At 51.7% G+C, this 21,885-nt stretch overlaps 1 protein-coding gene across 1 annotated transcript in view; it reads right to left on the reverse strand.

Annotated features, from left to right (window-relative positions):
- Window positions 1–21,045, reverse strand: part of PLAT (plasminogen activator, tissue type) — a 23,802-nt gene extending 2,757 nt beyond the window's left edge. Inside the window, exons 1-14 of the mRNA XM_022571311.3 lie at window positions 20,832–21,045; window positions 20,211–20,416; window positions 9,546–9,641; window positions 8,479–8,527; window positions 6,740–6,877; window positions 6,274–6,384; window positions 5,788–5,962; window positions 5,027–5,118; window positions 3,656–3,830; window positions 3,128–3,213; window positions 2,065–2,260; window positions 1,836–1,972; window positions 1,558–1,698; window positions 529–695 (exon numbers count right to left, since the gene is read on the reverse strand). Of these exons, the coding sequence (XP_022427019.1) occupies window positions 529–695; window positions 1,558–1,698; window positions 1,836–1,972; window positions 2,065–2,260; window positions 3,128–3,213; window positions 3,656–3,830; window positions 5,027–5,118; window positions 5,788–5,962; window positions 6,274–6,384; window positions 6,740–6,877; window positions 8,479–8,527; window positions 9,546–9,617 (1,539 nt within the window). The 5' untranslated portion in view covers window positions 9,618–9,641; window positions 20,211–20,416; window positions 20,832–21,045. The remainder of the gene's footprint in view (window positions 1–528; window positions 696–1,557; window positions 1,699–1,835; window positions 1,973–2,064; window positions 2,261–3,127; window positions 3,214–3,655; window positions 3,831–5,026; window positions 5,119–5,787; window positions 5,963–6,273; window positions 6,385–6,739; window positions 6,878–8,478; window positions 8,528–9,545; window positions 9,642–20,210; window positions 20,417–20,831) is intronic.
- Window positions 21,046–21,885: the final 840 nt, after the last annotated feature.

Consider the following 21,885-nt stretch of genomic DNA (forward strand, 5'->3'; position numbering starts at 1 on the left):
GTGTTGCTTTATCCATCACTTTGATAGTATTTAATTGCCTGGGCTTACAGGACATCCTGTACCAGGGAGTGGTTCTGGTGCAGACACTGGGGAAATTTCCTGCAGCTTAGATTTCTTGAGTTTGGGTGACTTTTTTTTTTTTTGCGGTACGCGGGCCTCTCACTGTTGTGGCCTCTCCCGTTGCAGAGCACAGGCTCCAGACGCGCAGGCTCAGTGGCCATGGCTCACGGGCCCAGCCGCTCCGCGGCATGTGGGATCTTCCCGGACCGGGGCACGAACCCGCATCCCCTGCATCGGCAGGCGGACTCTCGACCACTGCGCCACCAGGGAAGCCCTGAGTTTGGGTGACTTTGATCTTGCTCCAGTTGCTTTATTCTCTGAGGTCCTCGTCTAGATCCCCAGCACCTCACTGAGATGAATCACTGCTTTCTGGCTATCACTTTTTTTCTTGGTTAAGAACCTGTCGGCCAAGGAGCACTTCTGCCCTTGGAGGGGGAGGCTCAGGGGAGGAGAGAGGCTCGTGTTTACCTGGCAGGCGTCATGCAGGTTTGCTTGGTCCCCACCGCTTCGTGTGTCTCCGGCACACAGCATGTTGTTGGTGACAGTCCTGTTAAACAAATACTGGGAAGTGCAGCGGCTGGATGGGTACAGCCTGACATGGGCCTCCTTCAGGCGCTCGGAATAGAATGGAGAAGCTGAAACAGAGGAGGAAGGCGTCTTGTGGTTTTAGGGAAAGTTATTTATAAACCTTTTGGAAAGAGAAAGCTGAACTTTCCAATAAGAGCTAACATTTATCAACCTTTTTACACGTATTAAGTTGAATCCTATGAAATGGCCAATATTTTCTTCTTTTGACCTACAGAAACAGCAGTTTCATAGAGTTTCACCCAGGGTTTCTCGACAGCGGCATGAGGGACATTGGGGCCAGATAATGTTTTTGCAGGGGGCTGTCCCGTGCATTGTAGATGTTCGGCAGCACCCTTGGCTTCTACTCACTAAAGGCTGGTATAAACCTCCATCCTGAGTTGTCACAATAACTGACATCGCCAAGTGTTTCCTGAGGGGCAAGATCACCCCAGTTGAGAACCACTGGCTTAACCTAATATCTCATTTAAACCCCATAATCTATCCTTTTCTTGCCACTGAGTAAACGGAGGCTTGGAGCATCATGAAATAAAAATCCATGTCTGGATCACACTGCTTGCAAGGTGCAGGGCAAGGATTTGAACTCAGGGCTACCCGATGGCAGAGTCCAGGCACCCCACCCTTAACTAAGCTCACTCCACTTCTTATCAGAACCTCCTTGAAATCTTAGGCTCTTAAAACCCTTGTGCTACTCAGACCCCTCTTGACCTGCACGGCCACCCTGTGAGGCTGGGAGGGCAGACGCTGGGGCCTCGCTAGGCAGGAACTTGCCCTCACGGTCACAGTCACGGCGGCGGTGCCTGTCCCGAGGATGGACACTCGTGGGACTACTTTTTCCTCCCTCTGGTCAGCACATGTGCTCCGGTCCACCCCCAGATGGGCAGGATGGGGCCGAGATGTCCTCCCACTCACAGGCCTCGTGCTTCCCGTAGCCAGACAGCTCGCACTCTGTCCAGTCCGGCAGCTGCAGGCCGGCATCTGGGAGGCAGACGGTGCGGACGGCGTTGCTCTCCAGGGCGCAGGTCAGTGAGTCCGATTTCAGCTGCAGCAGCGCTGGGAGGCGGGGCGAGGAAGAGAGCGAGGATTTCAGGGGAGAGGAGGGAGGGGGCGGGGGTCTGGGGGGTGGAGGTGGGATTGCACGCGTGTGGGTCTGGAGTTCCCGCGGCAGCAGGGAGAGCCAGACATCTTACCTATGTCATTGTTGTAAGTGTCATCATCGAATTCTTTATGGACGATGTATTTTTCTACTTCAAACGTCTGCTCCTCCTTTCCAGGGACCAGCCGGTACGTCCTGCCCAGGACCACCTTGAGATGGTTGGGAGGGTACCTGATGGAGAGACGGCTCGAGGATGCTCTTCTCTAATGGGCCTGGTCTAAGGCCTTAGAGAGGAGGCGGGCGCGCCGGGTTCTCATTCCTACCTCTCCTGGAAGCAGTGGGCGGCCGACAGCACCCAACAGGAGCTGATCAGGACCCCCCCACACAGAAACCGCTCTCCTGGGGACCTCCTGTTCCTGGCGAAGATGGCGGCCTGCCACGGGTGGGAGGTGATGTCCGCGAAGAGGCCTCCTTTGATGCGGAGCTGGGGCTGCTTGTACTGTCTCAGGCCACAGGTGACTGGGGAGGGAAGGGCAGAGCCGGGGTCAGACCTGTGGGCCTGGGTGAGGTCCCTGAGTCCCATCCTGGTGTCTTGACTGGGAACCCGGGTTTCTACCCCCTGATGCACTTCTGCAGGCTGTACAGAGGGATGGAGCCATCTCCACGGCAATAAATCCACAGCCTGCATGTGCTGAGTATCCAGGACGAGCTAAGCATTGTATAGACACTATCCTTAACCCTCACAGCACTCAGCTTCAGAGAGGCTGGGACCTTTTTGCCGAGGTCACAATGGCACCTGGATTAGAACCCCTATCTGACTCCATAGCCAGGGGTCTTTCTGCGATGCTTTGTTACCTCTACTTTTTTCCTGCAGCCACTTCCTGGCTTAAGAAATAATGAGGCATTGCAGTTTCTTCCTGGGGAATGTCTACCCCACTGCTCTCCCATCGACTCAGCCGTACCTATCCTTCCAGGCCCATGGGACAGCCTGCCCCCTCACGAAGTTTTCCTAATACTGCCAGCCCACTGCTACTGCCCGCTGAGGATGCGCCATGCGTGACCTTGGTCGTGAGTTCGCTGGTAGTTTGTGTCTTACCTGCCCAGTTAAACTCTATGTGCCCTGAGGAACGGTCTGGCTGATCTGCGTGTTCACAGGGACCGAGTAATAACGATCGGTTCTCAGACGATTTCTAAAGTTTCATTTTTTAGCAAAGTGTGCCAACTTGCATTTCTCTAGGCCTCCACCCGCTCTGGGTAACCCCGTCCCCCCTCTGTTAACTGGGTTCTGGGAGAAGGCGGGAGAGCAGCCGGGAAGACATGGGAAGCGGCAGAGGACACGGTCAGGGATGAGGCTGGGCACGGGGATGTGGCCACAGCTGGCCTTACCACACTGGGGCACGTCGCAATACTCCCACGTCAGCTGGCGATCCTTCAGCACGTGGCACCAAGGCTGGGCGTCCCCATCTGGGTTCCTAGTCATAAGGAGGGAAGGTTTCCAATCACATCACAAGCCAGGGAAGAGGGGAAGGCTGCCCAGCTGGGAAGGAGGACCCTGAGCCCTGGGCTGGGCTCAGCCGCAGGCCCCACCAGAGGGAAATGACTGTAACTTTTTTCTTCTGTCATTAACATTACGTCTTCATCTCCCAGCTGTGCTAGGAGAAGACTCTTAGGATGGAACAAAGGGGCCACATGAGGAGAGCACAGATGAGGACAGACCCTCTAACATGGGATTTGGGTCAAGAAACTGGAGGACTTTCCTTTTCACGACAGGTGCAAATGAATAGGTTGGGCTGGGTCACATCCATGGTTCCCTCCCACCCACTGGGTCTTTCATGTAACTTTCAGCATCAGACCCCTCCCATCCCGCTCCAACACCGCCCTCTGCGCAGACACCCCGGACCCTGCGCTGCGCACCGGCAGTGATTGTGCTTGCCCAGGCCCAGGGCCTGCGCGTTGCTCTTCCAGGCGGTGTAAATCTTGCCCATCAGGATCATGGAACTCCACGGGAGGCAGGAGGCCCCAGACGTGGTGAGGCTGTGGGTGCCGCGGTACGCCAGCCCTTTCCCCTGGTAGCAGTCCCCATCTTTTTCTGGAACACAGGAAATCTCAAACTGAAACAAAGCCACTTAAATGCTAAAGCAGGCAAGTGGGGTTCGCAGCAGGGCCTAAAGCAGAGCTGCCGGCCTGGGACGCCCAAGGCAGGCAGCCCACCACCCTTCTTCTGTCCTTCAAGCCCTTTCACACGGGGTGGTAAGTGGCTTCCATCCGGTGCCAGCCTCCATCATGGGCTGTGGCTTCCTTGATGGCTGTGTTAAGAGAGACTCTGAGGGATATTCAGGTTCGGCAGGAAAGGGTGCTGAGTTCAGCTAGCGGGGATTATTCCTGGAGCTGCTTGGAAAGCAATTAGGGGCTTCCTTGTGTATACTTGACAGGCTGCTGGGAACCTGGGTGCTTCAATGGGGGAACACGTGGGCAGACCCAGTTTTCTCAGATATTGTCCGCTAGGGACCTGAAGGATTTGTTGGACTTGGGAAGGAAGGGAGAGCATGAACCTTCAAATGCTGCGTATTTGTCCCATTTTACCCTCTTTTCTCCCCACATGAAACTGACAAAGTATACTACCAGGCACAGATAGCACAGTGATAAGGGACCTTTAAGGTCATCGGGACCAGTGACTCCCAATTTATACCCGAGCTGGAGGGTGGGAGGAGGCTTTAGAGTTACTCTAAAGAGTTCTTAAATTCACGGGAATATCAGCGTCACCTGTAGACTGAATGTACACAAGTTTTGTAAATGTATATTTAGAGCTTTAGAACACATTTTCCCTCTACTACTGTGATAAATAACATATCATTTGCGAAAGCACCACTGAATTCACAGTGCCTTTTCGTAACTGAGTGTTTTTTCAATCTGGGAAATTTTCTCACATTAAAAGTCTTTACAGAGACAGAGAGAAATCTTGAGAAACAGGTCCATTAATCAAAAAAGACAGAACCTCCATGCCTTCTCAAAGGGACTGGAAATCACCGATACAGCCCCATCTTCTCTGTTGATGAGGAAACAGAGGGTCAGAGCCATGCAGAGATCAGCTCAAGGTCAAACAGCTAGTTAGATGCCAAGCTTGGGCGAGGACCTAAGCCTCTTGACTTCCCTCTGACACCGAAATGATTAACTACCAGCCCAGTCCTTTGTTTCCTCGTTTGCAGAAGGACCGTCAGCGCTGTTCCCCAGACCCTTCCCCCCCACCCCGTGAGGCTACAGAGGCCATGGGGAAGCTGCACTTACCCTTGCCACAGGCTGGCGTGCTGCAGAACTCGGAGATGTACTTCCCTGCCTTGAAGATGTAGCACCAGGGCTTTAAGTCTTGGTCTGGGTTTCTGAAAAATCAGCCAGGAAGGCCAGGGGAGGTGAAGAGTGAGGCCTGCCTCTCGGGCCAAGGGCTCTGCATCTACTCCGGGGATAGAGTTACACGTGTTTGTTGTACACAGGAGAGTCATATCGTGTTGGGTGGAGGTATGACCTTGTAATCGTCTTTATTTGGAAATTAAGCGTGGTTTACAGAGGTCCACGTGGCTGCCACGTTGACAAGGGGGGCACCGTGATGGTGAGCTTTATGGGCTAACTTGGCTACTGCGCCCAGTTGTTTGATCAAACGCCAACCTAGGTGGTGCTGGGAAGGGCTGGGTCAATGTGGTTCACATCTGCAGTCAGCAGACTTTAACTAAAGGAGATTCTCCTCCATAGTGTGGGTGGGCTGCATCTAGTCAGTTGAAGGCACTAAGAGCAAAAGCTGAGAAGAAGTTCTGTCTCAGGACTGCAGTATCGACTCGCGTCTGAGTTTCCAGCTTGGGGAGCCTGCCTACAGATTCCAGACCTACCAGCTCCCACAAACACGCGAGCCAATTCCTTAAAATAAATCTCTTTATGTATACACATCTCCTATAACGTCTCTGGAAACCCTGACAGAGTTGACGCAGGTCTTTCCCCGACTGTGGCACCTTCTCAGCAGAGAAGATCCTCCAGGGTGGGGAAGGCGGCCCTCTTACCTGCAGTAGTTGTGATTCCCGAGGCCCAGCCTGATGGCATCAGGCCTGCGCCCACTGTAGGACTTCATGGCCAGGCTGCTGCTGTTCCAGTTGACGCACTCGGCCCCGCTCTCCGCTGTGCTCCACGTGCCTCTGTAGGTGATGCCCTGGTCCTTGTAGCATGTGGCACTGGCATCTGAGGGGAAACAGGACACACAACACCTCCCATGTGAATCCTCCTTTCATTTAGTTTCCAAAGGGGGTCTCACCTCAAACCACTGAGGCAGTAGCTGCTGAGCTGCTTGGGTGACTGGGTCACCCCGCTGACGGGGACCACGCCAGCCTCCAGATTTGTGCCCGAGGCCCTAACCACCCTCGGATGACCCATCCCATCCCACCCCGATCCTTCCCCCATCACTGCACACTTGCTTTCCTTTCTGGGTAGGTTTGCAGGTGGGATTTCACCCTGGTGGGTCCCTGTCTCACAGCCACCCACCTATCACTCACCTATTTCACAGCGTTTCCCAATGAACCCTTCAGGGCACTGGCAGACAAACTCTGAGGAATAGAGGGCCTGCCAACATGTCCCCCTATTGAAGCACTGAGGTTTGCTGCAACCTGTCAAGTAGAAGCAAGGGAACCCCTAATTACTTTCCAAGCAGCCCAAGAATATATGAGTCAAAGTTGAAGCGTGCTGTCCACATGCACACACGATTCTGAGCACTCCACAAAAACGAACTCATTGACGCCTCACAGCCGACCACGAAGTCTGAACGACTGTTCTCCCATTTTACAGATGAGCAAACTGAGGCTCACGGCCTCATGCTTTCTGCTCGGCACCTTCAGCTTGGCCTAGGGCAGAGCGTGCCTGCAGCCCCATTTGAAGGGTAGACAGGCCCGGGACCGTGACAGACAGGGCTGGGGCCGTGAGACTGGACTCGAGGCTCACAGCCTGGCTTGGGTGGACACGTACTGTTGACGGGCACCGAGTGGCACTGGGCCCGGCCACCGTTGCACCAGCAGTGCTCCACCCTGTTGCCCCTGAGCAGGGGCCGCAGCCAGGACTCATGTTGCAGGTACGTCATCTGTGTTTTCTCGTCTCTGCAGGTCACTGTAATGACAGACAGGCCGGCCTCTTTAGGGCCCGACTCACCCCAAACTGACGCCACCCCCACCCCAACCCCCTCCCCCGGCAATCCTGCTCACTTTTGGGACAATCCGTCCTTTATTCCTTCCTTGCTCTCAGCCAGAAGACAACAAATACCCGATATTTTGTCACCAAAGACCCCTTTCAGTTTTCAAAAACAATTTCAGATGCAATTTATTAGGGGGCAGTGCCAATATTACTTTCCATATGACTGTGTGATCTTTACATTCAATTTCCTACGAAAATCAGTTATTTTCGTGAAATATATAATAGAATATAATTGTGTATTTCTACTATTTCCTTATTTTAGTTTCAATGAAATATGAAATACACTTATGAAAAACAATTAAAAAGACCCCTTTTATTGTTTTTCCTCTGATGGGCCCTTGTTTTGAAGGAGTTTATCTATCAAAACACATTTATTAGGTAATACTCTAATTTTTCATTTTAATTCATCAAAAATATGCACACGTACGCAATTGCCTACCAGAATTTTTGATCCACGTTAGCATTACCACACTGAGAAGATGCATTTCTGGTCCCAAACAAAGAAAATTGACATTTTAGTCTGTGCAGAAAATTTGCTACTTCCATTAGTACTTTGGTATAATGGAAATAGTTGAAGTACTCCCATTAATACACTTTCCCTTTTTGTCTCTCTCTGTTTGCAACCCAGAATGCAAACTTAAAACATCTTTAACTTTTAATGAATTGAAGCAGTGACATGCGTTCACTGTCAACAATACTGCTGCTCCTTTAGAGGGCCGTTGGGGCCAGCGTACGTTTGCAGGAAGCACTGTGCTGTCCGACTGCGGGAGCAGTGAGAGTTGAGCTGTGACTCACTCTGGGGAAACTTCCACCTTAAATGGGTGTTGCAGAGCCTTCCAGCCCCCAAAGAGGTAGGTCATGAGGGAGGAGGGATGATCTGGGACCTGCAGCGGGGCCTGCAGCTCTTTAGATCAGCGTCAAGACAATTGGGCCGTGAGCACGTTTTATTCTTGGGATCCTAGTGGGAACGTTCCTTGGGTTTCTAGTCTCAACTCTAGACACGGCCTCACAGAGGTGGTCTTCCCACAGCACTTCCGTGAAGCAACCCAGGTTAGTCATCCCTGAGTTACCAACTGAAGAAACAGAGACACAGAGAAGCTAGTTAACAAAGGTGCTGAATGGAGTGGGAGGCGGTGGGGATCACAGCCCAGGGAAAGGCCCTGGAGGACCAGGACCGTGCGGCCTGGCGGCTGTGTGACCCTGGACAAGTCATTCCATCTCTCTGGGCTCTGTTCTCATCTGTGTAATATTCTAATCCGTTTTCCTTTGTGCCACTGGGCTTGCAGGCTCCCAGCAGCGAGCGACTCCCAGGCATCCTGATCCCTTGAGGACCTGTTCCTGTCCCCTCAGAGCCTGTGTGAGTGGCGAGACAGGACAAAAGCATCTTAGCAGAGACTCACCTTCACGGATTTTGAGTAAGCAGGTCACATGGAAAAAAATCCCCCCTGGAGCCTAAAGCACCCTGACCCTGACCCTGACCTTGAGCCTGACTTGCCTCCACCCCAGTGACATCTCACCTCCACCTCTGTGCGATCTGGCTCCTCTCCTGAGTCGCCTGTGGATTTCCTGCAAAGAAACCAGGGGCGGAGGAAGAGTCAGCACGTGCTGGGTGTCTTAGGAATAAGGGTGGTCAAACCAGAAGACCGCCATCAACCCACCAGTCAGAGGCCACCTGCCCAGAGTATCCCCCTCAGATAATGGGCCCAGGTGGAATGCCCATCACCTGCCTTCCTGTCTAATTCTTTCCCCCCTTCTAGACTAGTCCTGTCCAAAAGGACTTTCTGAATGATGGAAATGTTTAACATCCAGGCCATGCGATGCAGTAGCCACTGGTCACATGTGACGAATGAGCACTTCAAATGTGGTGTGACTGAAGCGAATTTTAAATTTTATTTAACTGTAATTAATTTGAAATTAAAATAGGCACATGTGGGTTAGTGGGGTTGCATGCGCCAGCCCGGCCCCTGCAATCCCGTCTCCTCCAAATAGCTGCCCCAGCTCTCCCTTCTCTAAATCCTGCTGTGCGGGCATCGCTCACGCGGCCTGGATGACGCCCTGAGCTGCCAGGCATCCGCGGAGAGCACGTGTGTTGTGCAGCTTCCATCCCAAGTAGAGAGTACACAGTACACGGGCAGCTCGCCTGCTTCCACGGCTCACAGCGCCTGTGCTGTCTTTTATAAACACTTTATGGATTCATTCAGACACATCCTTTAAAAACAGCCCCAAAGGGCTTCCCTGGTGGTGCGGTGGTTGAGAGTCCGCCTGCCGATGCAGGGGACACGGGTTCGTGCCCCGGTCCGGGAAGATCCCACATGCCGCGGAGCGGCTGGGCCCGTGAGCCATGGCCGCTGAGCCTGCGCGTCCGGAGCCTGTGCTCCGCAACAGGAGAGGCCACAACAGTGAGAGGCCCGCGTACCGCAAAAAAACAACAAAAAAAACAGCCCCAAAGAAGGCATCGAGAGGCAGTGTTTACTCAAGTCAGAACGAGTGCCTAGGGTTCCGCTGGAAGCCTGGATCCTGAGCATCGTCCACCAAGGGGAGTGTGTCCAGGTGTGTGCCAGCACAGACAAGAGGGCACACCCACCTGGCTGGGTGAACTGAAGACAGCTCCACAGAGCAGCAGCACACACAAGATCTCTCTCTTCACTGCGTTCATCGTTTCCTCAGTGTCCCCTAAATTCTGGAAGAAGAGGGGAAGAAACCTTAACCGTGTGATGTGACAGGACCAAGAGGAGAGCGAAGTGCAGGAGTCTGCCGGTCCCCCCCAGCGTCGGCGCCCACGGCAGGAGAGGCCACGGCAAGTGTCTGAAGGATGGTGTCTTCTTACCGTATACCTTTTTTATTGCGGTAAAATACACATAACAAAATTTACCATGTTAGCCGTTTCTGAGTGTAAGTCAGCGGCATTAAGTTCCTTCACATTGCTGTGCAGCCGTCACCACCAGCCACCTCCCAAACTGAAGCTCTGTACCAGGGAAACCCGAACTCCCCGTTCCCCTGGCAACCACCATCCTACTTACTATGACTATTCCAGGTACCTCATATAAATGGGCTTATATAGTGTTTGTCCTTTTGGGTCTGACTTATTTCACTGGGCATAATGCTCTCAAGGTCCATCCGTATCATAGCATGGGTCAGAATTTCCTTCCTTTTTAAGGCTGGATAATATGCCGCCATCTGCATGAACCGCATCTTGTTTATCCATCCATCCGATGATGGTCAGGGCTTGCTGGAAGATGATTTTGCCCAGACGTTTCTGTGGGCTGAAGGCTGAGACCACCTCTGGCACTTCCTGGCAGCCTGGGACCTCAGGGTGCTGGTTTGGTTTCCCTTGAAGTGAGTTGCTGCCCTGGGGTTGACTAGATGGACCCAGCTGCTGCCCTGGGGTTGACTAATGTCTCAGCTCTGACATTTTTAGAGGAAACCGTAGGAATTTTGTTGCTGGCACATCTCAGAGCCAGCCTGCCTCAGACGGCCTGAGCTCTTCCACTTAGAGCGTCCATGCCTCCTTGTCCAACAAAGGAAAGTCTCCCGCCCCCAACTCCCCCACAGCCCCCCCCCGGCTCCATCGGGAAACCAGCCTCTCTTTTATAGACGGGGCCTGTGAAGTGCAGATCTGCAGAAAGGAGGGGAGACATCTGGTCTGGTCATCAAACTCAGACCTTCCTGGACCCACATCCTTGGCCCCGTGTGCCTTGCCCTGGTGCTTGCACCCTCAGCAGCCCGAGGTGGGCTAGTCGGTTGGGGTGTTATTCTGTGGTCTGGCAGCTCCACTCACTCCCTCGTCCGCAAGAATTAAATCAGGGCTTTTCTTCCCTTGACTCACTTCCCCTCAGTCACAACAACTCTGGTCCCATCCCTCCCCCTCATCCCAAGCATCCGAAGGGTCCCTCGGATTCAGAGACGTCCGGGACTTTGACCCTGGCGCTGGCTCGGGCTCCTTTCCTGTCGGAGGTGCTGTCCCCTCAACCACAAGCTCCCTTCAGAGCGAGGATGAAAACATAGAGGGAGATGGTGGGAGATGCTCTGTGCCCCAGTGACCTTCCGGGGCTGCTGGTGACAGGCAGAGGAGGGCACGGAGCTGTGGGGGGGCGCGGAGGGGGCCGGACAGTCTGGGCAGAGAGTTTCCTCAGGCTCAGAGGGCGTCCTGCCAACCAGCACACCCTCCCCTACTGTGAAGGAAACAGAAGGAAGCCAGGATCTGGGTCTTTGTTCCAATCCGGCTGCCCAGGGCCCTGTCCCGGGCAGGGCAGGGCGGTGTGCACTTCTTGGGGGCCCCTTTCTCCCTCATTGCAGGAAGCTTGCTGCGACACACTGGTTCCAGGCAGTTTCAGAAGGAAGAACTAGGGGGTCAAGGGCATCCGAACAGGAGCCCATGGGGGAGTCTTCTGATCACAGGCGATCATTCCAGAATTTCTTGCTCAGTGTTCCTCGAATTTCCCCTTTGTCAAAATTTCCCCAAATTCCTCTTCAATTCCCCTTCTTAATTTTAACCCAGTACTTATAACCTTTTAAAATAGGTCTTCTTAAACACATTCCCCCTCTCTCTTCCTGCTGTTAATCATTTTTCACGTTTCTAGGTTGTCCCAGCTGCATTATCTCAGCCAAGCCTTGGCGATGGGAGAGCTCTGCCCTCTCAGGGCTTTACGAGCAAATTCTGAATCAAACAATGAACGAGCCCGAGAACAGGGAATTTGATTCTTCATCTCGCCTACCAACCAGCCAGGGCTTCCAGCAAGTTCATTCCCCTCATACGCGGTGGATGCCCGTCAAGTTACTGTGTAATTTCAAGAACTCAAGGTCATCCTAAGTGGAGCACAAGTCTAGATGCTGGAAAATTGCAAAGTGCCAAGTGGAGCATTAAGACATTTGCATTCCCTGGACAAATGGGGGAAGGGGAGCCAGGTGGGGGGACGGATGCACTGAGGGCTGAGTGTAAAGGCTCCAACAGCTGCATGGCCTCAGACCCTTTTGCAGCTAAAGAATCAGCAGAAGGAGTGTATTTTTTCTTCTGCTCTGGGGCAGTTGGAGCCTGTCTCTCTTCTATCAGTCCTTATCAGTCCTCTGCTTCGTTTGGCCTTGCTGGGCCTGGAGCTGATCCAGTGCCTAAGAGCCTCACACAAATCACATGATGGATCCCTCCTCACTGCACAAAGGGGCTGGAAGCAGCTGGACGGGCCAAGTGGGGTGAGAGGATGACAAATAAATGAGTCATCCCGCCTGCAGACAAGCAGTGCCTTCCCAAGACAAGGGAGTGAGAGGGAAGGAGGAAAACTGTGTCCTGGTTTTGCCTTGTAGAGATGGCAGGGGGTGTGGAGGTCTGGGGGCAGCACCTGGACAAAGAACAAGTGACCCCAGCAAAGCAGACCGGACCCAGGACCCTGGGGTCCATGCCAGGGCGGACCTCAGCCCTGGACCGCAAGCTCCCACCAAAGGGAGAGGCGCCGGTTGCCCATGTGAGGCCAGTAGGAGCGGGGGATTTGAGGAATAAGCATAAGAAGTCCTTTGGAGGTTCATTTTATAAATACAAGACTTGTAATTTTTTCTGTGCTCCTTTCCTTTTGCTGTATTTAATAGTTTCCCAGAATCAAAGAACTAAAAAAGTAAGGAAGTAAGAGGAGAAAGGAAGGAAAGAAGGAAGGAAGGAAGGAGGGAAGGAGGGAAGGAGGGAAGGAGGGAAGGAGGGAGGGAGGGAGGGAGGGAGGGAAGAACGGAGGAAAGACAAGTAAAAAGAAGACCATGAGAATGACAGACTCTTTTGGGACTAGAATCCCTGAGTCACTGGAAGCATCACTGCATGGCGGGGAGTATGGAATGATTCTAAGGCCCGTGGTCTCCACGCTCCCAAAGCCCCGGCCCTGGCAGCTCCCCCTGGCACATAAAGTCAAGTTTTGTAGATTTGCAAGAGGCACCCTCTCAGGGGATGGAGTTCAGTAGATGCAGAGCTTGGCAAGTTGACAAAGAATCTGTGCAAATTAGAAACATCAGGACACGTGGCAAATAAAGCGTGGCCTGGATTCGCAGGCTGAGCTGGCGGGCATCCTTGTGTGGGGCCAGCCTGCAACCTCTGCCTCCAGGGCGACCCCCGACCTGCCTAGAAGCGGTGCTGGATCCTGCTTGGCTGCAGAGACAAAGTGACTCTGTTCTCTGACCTCTGAACAACTGTGAATGATGACTGCTCCAGGGAAGAACAGTGGTGTGGTAACCAGGGAGGAGGGTTAGTCTCCAGGAGCTGAGGGTGCCACTGTGGCTGGGAAACTAATCACGCCAGCCAGGAGCACAGGGTTCCTTTCTGCAGTGGTGACACGCGGAATGCTGATTGATGGGCAGCAGTTGTAACGGCTAGAGTCTGGGTGGGGTGAGGCCATGGGAATGGCAGCAGGACAGCCAGAGGAAGGGTCTGGGGAAATGCCGTGGAGGCTTGTCCTCAGGGTCTTTCACTGTCCTTTGCAATGACCCGTTCTGTCCACCTGCCCCTAGAAATTTCTGCTCTTAGGGAAAGAACAGATACGCTCATTCGCATATGGTGTGACTGCATAAAAACTAATGTGCTGCCCTTCCAAAAAGCATCTACATTTTGAGACATCAAATCTGCTCCCAGGGATGCAAAACCAAGAGGGCTAGACTCTCAAGGCTTCCTCCAGGGCTGACATTCTGTGGTTTCTATTGTGAGAACAGATGCTGTGTGACCTGTGAAACATTTATACATGCGGATAAGTACTTTCATGGAAACACTCAACCACATCCCATAACGTGACCTGCAGTAAAGGTCTGGACCAAAGCAGTCAATCAATCGAGTTCTGTGATTCTAGGTACGAACAGTGCAATTGCCCAGAAGTTAAAGAACTTGAGGACTTGCAGTGTCTACTTTTGGCAGCAAGAAAAAGGCAGAAATGTGAGCAAGCTGGAGGCCCATGGAAATTGCAAGGGAAAGATGAAGGTAAATTGAAACTGTTATCAAATTTTGCACCAGTGTGCAAGGTTTGCTACCTTAATCTTTGGTAAAGAGGATTTTTGGGATGTTATTGCTTTGCAAAGCTTCTCTCTGGAAATCTGAGTAAGAGAGAGTCAGTCTCCAAGGGCACCAATACTCCAAAATGACTCAGGACCTTAAGACAAACAACACCTTCCCCGCCCTGCCCTCCCCTCCCCCTGCCCCGGGCAACCAGCATGCCAGGAGGGATGCCAACAAATTAGAAAAGAAACGGTAGGTCAGAACGCCTTGGAACAGCAAAGGCATGTCACTACGTCAGGGCAAGAGATGAAGTGAGATGGGAGGAGGAAGCCGGCTTTGGAAAGGGGGTTGAGCTCCCACAAAAGCACACCTGTGTCTGGACCAGCGTCAGAGCCCGGGGCCGGAGCCGTTAGCTTGGTAGCTCTGGTCCCACCTATACAGGTCCTGCTTTTTATAGAGCTCATGCTCTCAGAGTAAAAACCATTTCCCAAAACTGCCATCACAGAAGCAATTCTTAGCTTTTCCCTAGAGATGATCATACTAAGTGAAGTAAGTCAGACAGCGAAAGACAGATACCATATGGTATCACTTATATGTGGAATCTAACTTTAAATAGTGATATAAATGAACGTATTTACAAAACAGAAACATACTCACAGATTTTGAAAACAAATTTAAGGTTACCAAAGGGGAAACATGGAGGGGGGAGGGAAAAATTAGGAGCTTGGGATCAGCATACACACACTACTATATATAAAATATCAATAGATAACTAATAAGGACCTACTGTATAGCACAGGGAACTCTATTCAATATTCTGTAATAACCTATACGGGAAAAGAATCTGAAAAAGAATGTGCGTATATATATATATATATATATATATATAAACTGAATCACTATGCTGTACACCTGAAACTAGCACAACACTGTAAATCAACTAGACTCCAATAAAATTTTTTTTAAAAAGTAATTTTTTAAAAAAAGTAATCTCTTCCTGAACAGAACTCTTTATAGCTAAGGAAAAAGAGAGGAGTCTGTTTCTTATCTAATTGGATTGATTCCAGTGAGGTAAGTAGGATAAAAATCCTCTCCTGGCACCTCCCATCCACTCCCATCTCCACTGTTACTCAGGGCAGAATTCCCTGCAAAGCATCTTCAAAATATAGGCACATGACCTGTGTCCAAGTTTTATACGACATCAACGTACCCAGAACAATCTGTCCTGAGCATTGCCACTGCCGCACCTCTCCACCGTCTGCCAGGTAACCCTGCTTATCTGGAGGAACTCAGGGAGTGCAGCTGTGGGTCTAGGAAAATAGAAGTCCATCTTGCCTCCTGTACAGTAAAAACAAAAGAAATCCTTTCCTTATAAACTTAGACCCTTGCAAAGAAAACAGAAGGTTCAGCTGGCAAAGCTAACTTCACGAGTCAGTGCAAGGACATGTCATCCCCAAGTCTGAATCTCAACAAACCTGCAATCGAACGATAATCTAAGGGAGAATCTTGTTCAGCGATGAGCTCGTTTCACCTGTTCCTTCCTCTCCCTAAAGCAAGCATTACCACAAGGAATGAAATACGCAATCATTTGATAATTCTTCAGTCTCCTTCCAGATTTCAACACACGTAAATCAGGAGAAAATTAGCAGGGGCTTTCCTTGTATTGCTACATGCGGAACTCCATCCACATTTTATGAGGCTCACATGAAAGTGACTGCGATAGCTCATTTTTGAGAAATGTGTGTGGATGAATGCCACTTACTCATCTGGTACGGGAGTTGTGACCCCCTGCCAGGCATCCATTGAATCATTTAAATCAATATTGTTATCTCATGTTTGTGGATGAGAGAATTGAACTTCAAAAAAGTATAAGGAACTTGCTCTGACGTGACTCGTCTTGTAAAGGGAGGAGTAGGGTCTCAAGACACTCGGTTCTACCGAAAACCCAACAGTTGCTCTTTCCACGACTCTTACTGGGTCCTGATGCTGGACTGTCGTGTTGTTAATGTGCTCAGAGTTGCTGTGGAGAGGAGCTGCTGGCTGGAATGCTGGGAGCATAGCCTCTGGGGCCTTAGTTCAAACTCTAACCACCGCTTACAGGCTGTATGTGGTTCCCGGTTTTCTAATGGGCTAGTCCTTTCCACCCTGCCTCACTGTGGTGGCAATTAGCGAAGAAGCAGGTAAAGCCCCCAGTTGCTGGCCTGCGCACAGCAGAGTTAACTCTACAATACTTACTGCCAGGAGCGCCCTTAGGACGGGGGAAGCGCCAAAGTTCACAGCTTCTGCTTGGAACGTTGACTAGAAGGGAAGCCAAGTTCTATGGGGTCATCATCAAGTTCAAGTGTTAATACCAAGTCCTGTCTCCTAGATCATCTGGAGATCTTGTGATAACCTGTAACTGGATTCTTTACGACTGAAGTCAAGTTTCATGCCCTTCAGCTATGTGCACAGATCAGTATTAACTGGAGCCCTTATTTCCTGGATCATGGGGTGATTTCTTTTATCCGATTTTCAATCTGTTATTTTGTTCACCTTTCCCAGGCCTACTTACACCACACACGCCAGGGCCACTTCTGGCCTCTGAGAGGAAGGTGGAGTTCGCGGCCGAGGCAGCTGGAAGGTCAGGCCCTCAGTACTGATAAGGGCTGTCTGATGCAGACCATGCAAATGTTTGAAAACCAGAGACACTAGGCAAGAAAAATAAGGAAACTGGAGCTTCTCAGAAAACAAAACCAGATCTCCCCTTTCTCTCTGCAGCCCAGGTGGCAGACACTGGCTCTTGCTGCAAAATAGAACAAATTCCTCTTTTGCGTGGACATGACCACATGTGAATAACCAGCAGAGACCAGTTATTGGTGGGCTTTCTGTTCTGTATTATTCATAGTAGGGTACCGGGTTTAGCGTCCTGCCGAGCCCCTCCCCACCTCCCCCCCCCCCCCGTTAGAGGCCTCTAACCAAGGGGCCTGGGAGCCTCCTGGGTGCCATCAGATTCCCCATCCCATCCACCTTGACCCGAGCCCTGGCTCATTCTGGTTTCCTCTCTTCCTGAATTCACAGGTGATTTACTCTGTGTATCACCAAGAAACCTGAGCACCAACCATGCACCAGGCATGGGCTCTGCGGTATAAAGACACATACGCTCCATCCACAAAACCTCATAGTCTAGGAAGGGGACAGACAAGTAACTAGACAAGCACACCCCACAGATCGGTGCTGTGACATGTGGGGGTCGGGTGGGTGGAAGGTTGGCACACAGAGGAAGAGGGGGTCCTGCTGGGACGTGAAGGAGGGGATGCAGGTCACTCTTGTTGAGGTGGGCGCTGGTCGAAGTGGGCTTTCTGGAATGGACACTATATAAGCTGTTTGTCGAACAAAGGCAGGAGTGAGCCAGGCACTGGAGAGGTGTCACTGGCCCAAGATGGGCCCATTGTTTGGGGCCCCGAGTAGTGGCAGCAGGCAGCCAGAGCCTCTTAATCTCCAGCACGAACACCTTTCTTTGGGCAAAGGAGTCTGAGTCACACACCCCAGGCTCTCCCTTGGAGGGCGTCCCTAGGAGGAAGTGTGGCTTGGAAAGCCCGAGAGTCCTAGGGATGTAGGGGCCTTGGGGGAGGAGTTCAACTTGGATTCCCTAATGTCTAATTGTAAGTTAAAGGAATCCTTGCGACTCTATAAGAAACAAAAAAGGCTCTTAATACAAAGATCTCCTAGTATCTGGGTTCAGCCTGACCTTGAAGTGGTCTGTCAGAGGCTCCAGGTGGAATCAGGCCAAACCTCTCCAAGCCACTGTGTATGTATCAGGAGCGTCACGTAGCCCTCCTGTGCAGCTCAGCTGAGCCCACGGCCAAGACTCACCTTCCAGATCATGGCTATTGGTGTGGACGGTGTGGGCAGCTGCTAAGGACCCTTGACTCTATCAGTTCCACAGGAAGAACAGCCGCTAGCACTTCCTGGGGAATCACGATCAGAACCAGAGCTTGCCTGAGTCGTGCCTTCAAAAACTGTTTATGAAATGCCTGCTATGGACTCGGCACCTGGTTCCTTCTCCCTTCATCAGAGGTCTTAACTTTCAGGCGATCAAAAGGCTTATCTTTCCCTCTACACCCTTCTACAGAAGTCTTTTTCCCAGGAAGGAAAGTGGAATGTAAAATGCACAAAATCTCACTAAGAGAATGTGCTGTCCTTATATGTAAATAGACACCTAAGCCAACAGCAGGAGACCACGTAGCTGGACTTGGGGTTGAGCCAGGGCAGACGGTCTTGAGGATTCTTTCTAGCTGGAACTTTCCGTGAGTCTAAAGCATCCTCGCTTTTTATCTGGCTTCACTGGAGACTCACCACTTGGTTTTGTGAGCTGGTCGACTAGGGTGAGGTTTACCACCTGAAACTAGCGACAGAATTTTTCTCTGTGCAAAGCGAATGGCCCAGAGAAGGAATGGACAGAATATTCTGGTCATTCATTGATGGCCATCTTATCAGAACAGAGCTGAAAATCACTCGTAGAAAATAGGAATTTTACTCTGAGACTGCAGATGCCAAAGAGTCATCGAAACTGAACACTTTAGCTCAAAACCCAAATGTTCCCTCCCCACCAGATACTCGGTATTCAGAGAAGCACGTGGATTTTGAATTTTGACCGGAACTAAGCCCACTATTAATGCCATGAATCATGCTGCCACCTCAACCTCTGATCCAAATAACCTGCCCAAGCTCTGGAAGCTTTGGAAGATCTAAAGCCAGCACTGCTCCTCCCAACTACCCATTTACAAAAGCCTTACATGGTGATGGTGGCTTCAAGTCACACCACCAGGGGTGTGGCTGGGTTGCTTGTTACAATCATTTGAAATATACTGATCACCAGCTCTGCTCACCAACATGCTAGGTCCCCAGGTCCAAGGGTTCCGCCTCCATGAGCAAAAACTAGTAACGGGATCATTTATCTTCCCCTCGAAGCAGGAACTTTTCCAGGCTGGTGCAGAAGCACCTGAGAGCAGCAGCATCACTGGGAGACTCTGATATGGGGATCCACAAAATAAACTGAGATGGTCCTGGAGAGTCTGCACAGAGACTGCGCCATTCAGGCAGAGAGCAGCCTGTCACCTGCTCGTGACAAGAGTGATTCAAGGCTGGTGTCTCTGAGAACGTTTTAGGTGGAATCAGTTGATGGGTAGGATGGAGCTATTTCTATTTCAATATTCACGGCGTCTCTGCTGTGTGCCCCATCTGGCTTTGCTCTCACAGGAAGCACTTACCCGGCAGCCCAGTCTGACCGTCATCTATTGATTCTGGACCAGTCAGTGTCTAGATCCCGGGATGAGTCTCCTGTCCACTGACAAGAATTGCTAGGAAGTCCTTTTGAGGGAATTCCACTTAACGGTTGTGTTTCAGAATTTCTTCATGGGATTGCACACACATACACACACACATGTAATTTTTTTCTGTCATCCACCAGCTGCTGCAGGAGACCACCATTGCTATCGACATCAGTCATCACTACCACACGGCTTTGGGCTTGAGTTTGTCCTCAGTTACCTGAGAGCTCCTTCCTTTCCCTTTGCCCTCCTACCCTCCCTCTTTGGGAGGTTAAGAAAATAAAGATAATAGCACTGAATGCCTAGAGAGCCTCCTATGGTCCCTGCAGAGTGCTCTGGGAATAGAAGACACGGCTGTTATTTTCCCCTGTAATTGAAAAGTCCTCCAACAGCCCCACCCCTTGCACCCCAGGCAAAAAACCTGCCGTGGAGGTGGGGGACGAGGGGGGAGATTAGAGGCCTCCCTGGGACTGTCCTCCACTTCTTCCGCCCAGCACTTCCCTCCCACCCAGCACTTCCCTCCCGGTGAATCCTCTGTGGGCAACTCACTCACTGCCCAGCCCAGCCTCAGTTTCCCCATGGGCTCAGACCCCGCCCCCCAGGGACCCTCCCAGCTCCGACCCTATCAGCCCATTTCACATTTCTTGCCCGTGAGTCATAAGGTGTGCCCATTGACTATTCAGAGCATTTCTGTATCATTCTTTTCACTTTCCCCTTTGCAAGCAGAGATTTCCTCTCCAGGAAACACAACCGTTCTATCCTCTCTCTTCCCCTGACGACCTGGCCCCTGCAAACACTTCAGCCCATCCCAACGAGATGCACATTCAAAAAGAAATCTCCCCATGGACGAGGATTCTAGCTAATCCCCTTTTGGCCTGAATTACAAAGTCGGCCCTTCGGTGTAGACATTCCTTCATCGGCTCAGAAAGACTTTTAAGAGAGAGAACAGAAGCTGGGGTACAGAGAAGCACAGAATCCAACCTACCACCGCCGCGAGACTTCTCCCCTCCTCCGAGAGCGTCCTCTTCAGCCCCAGGCTCTGCAGGACCTCGGCTCTGCTGCCCCTGCACAGCTCCCGCCTCCTTTAAATTTCAAGGCAGGGGGTGGGGTCAGTGGCTCCGGGTGGGCGGGCTTCTCTGTGGCGGGAGGATGCCCAGCTGACAACGCCACAGGAGCCAAACCGGGGCGGGCCTGTTTATATAAAGAGGGGGAGGAAGTTCCATGAAAGCAGCACTGCCCATCCTGGCTTGAGGCCAGGCTGATTATTCACGGTTCTGATGTCTTTGAATCACAGCAATTTGCGAGTTGGACGGGACCTGAAGAATCCGAGTCTCGAACTCCTAAAGGGAACCTGAGGATCTGCTAGCTCTAAAACCCCCACTGGGAAAACAGGCGTTTACAATTCTAAACAAACACACGCGGAGGGGACAGGGTTCTTCTGGAATCTCCAGCAGTAACTCTGCCGCTCCGGACACAAGAGGTCGGAACGGCTAGACTGGTGGACCGGCCGCCCTCCGGGCAGAGGAAATGCCAGAGTTGGAGCACCTGGGGGGTGGGGACACAGGTGGGGACACAGGTAACAGGTGGGTGGATTCCACCTCCTCACCTGCAGTGGAAAGTGCCGCAGCCTGGAATCAGCCACTCCCCAGGTCTGTCATCTTGGGGGAAATCATTCTGTAAAGTGAATCCGTGGTCGCTGAGGTCTTTTCGGCTCCCGAGCTCTCCAGCTGGGCTGTGGATACAGGTTGGGGCGCTGAGCCGACGCTCTGCCTAAACGTGGCTGCGCACGCCGGAAATTCCACCCCTCCCCCCCACCCCCGACACCGGGGAAGCGTTTCAGTGTTCTGGAGTTTGTTCTTAAATGTAAATGCCCCCGTTGGGCTCGGTAACCCCTTGCAGAGGACTCATAAATAAGGGGGCACCGTGTCGGGGAAAGCGCGATGCTTGAATCAGCTCTATCAGGAATGAGGGATGTGACCTCAGTCAAGTTTTTCAGTTACGCTGAACTTTCGCATCTGAGGTCATGTATGGATTAGAGAGAGACACTGCACACGAGATCCCTGGCACATCCCAGGGTGCAGTCGGCGGCATGTGTTATGTCGATGTCTAGCCAGCACCAGGCACCATTATGGAGAGAGAGAAGTAAGAGAAAGGATGCCAGAGAGGGCGCAGGAGGCTGGATGAGGAAAGCGTGGGGTGACTGGCCGGCTGTCCCGTATTCTGGTCCTAACTATGCTCATATTTGTCAAGTGATGAGAGCTGCTTGAGCGGTGGGACAATAAGTCAGTCGTGGACAATGTTGAACTGTTTTTCCGTATTTTTATCAAGCCATAGGTCCGCCAATGGCTGTTACAGGAAAGGGGCAATGGGGGACCGAGTCAGGTACACTGGCTGCGCATAAGCATTATCCACAGACCAGCATCGGATAAGCTGCAGCAGTGGGAAGGGGCTGTGCCTCGAGACGGTCTACTTTCCTGTAACATGCTTTGCCATGATGATGCTTGGAGGGTTGTTGTTGTTTTTTTTTTTGCCATTTCTATTCAGCAGGGTGGAAGGGAGGTGGTAATAGGACTTTAATTTGGGCTCCTGTAGAGGATGAATGATCCCATTTAAATGCTTAGATCACATAGAGACAGCAGTCTGGGTAAGGGCTCAGAAAG

The sequence above is a fragment of the Delphinapterus leucas genome, chromosome 21, assembly GCF_059928025.1.
Source record: "Delphinapterus leucas isolate spDelLeu-1000000601 "Yukka" chromosome 21, BTC_Dleu_Yukka2, whole genome shotgun sequence".
Taxonomy (NCBI): Eukaryota; Metazoa; Chordata; class Mammalia; order Artiodactyla; family Monodontidae; genus Delphinapterus; species Delphinapterus leucas.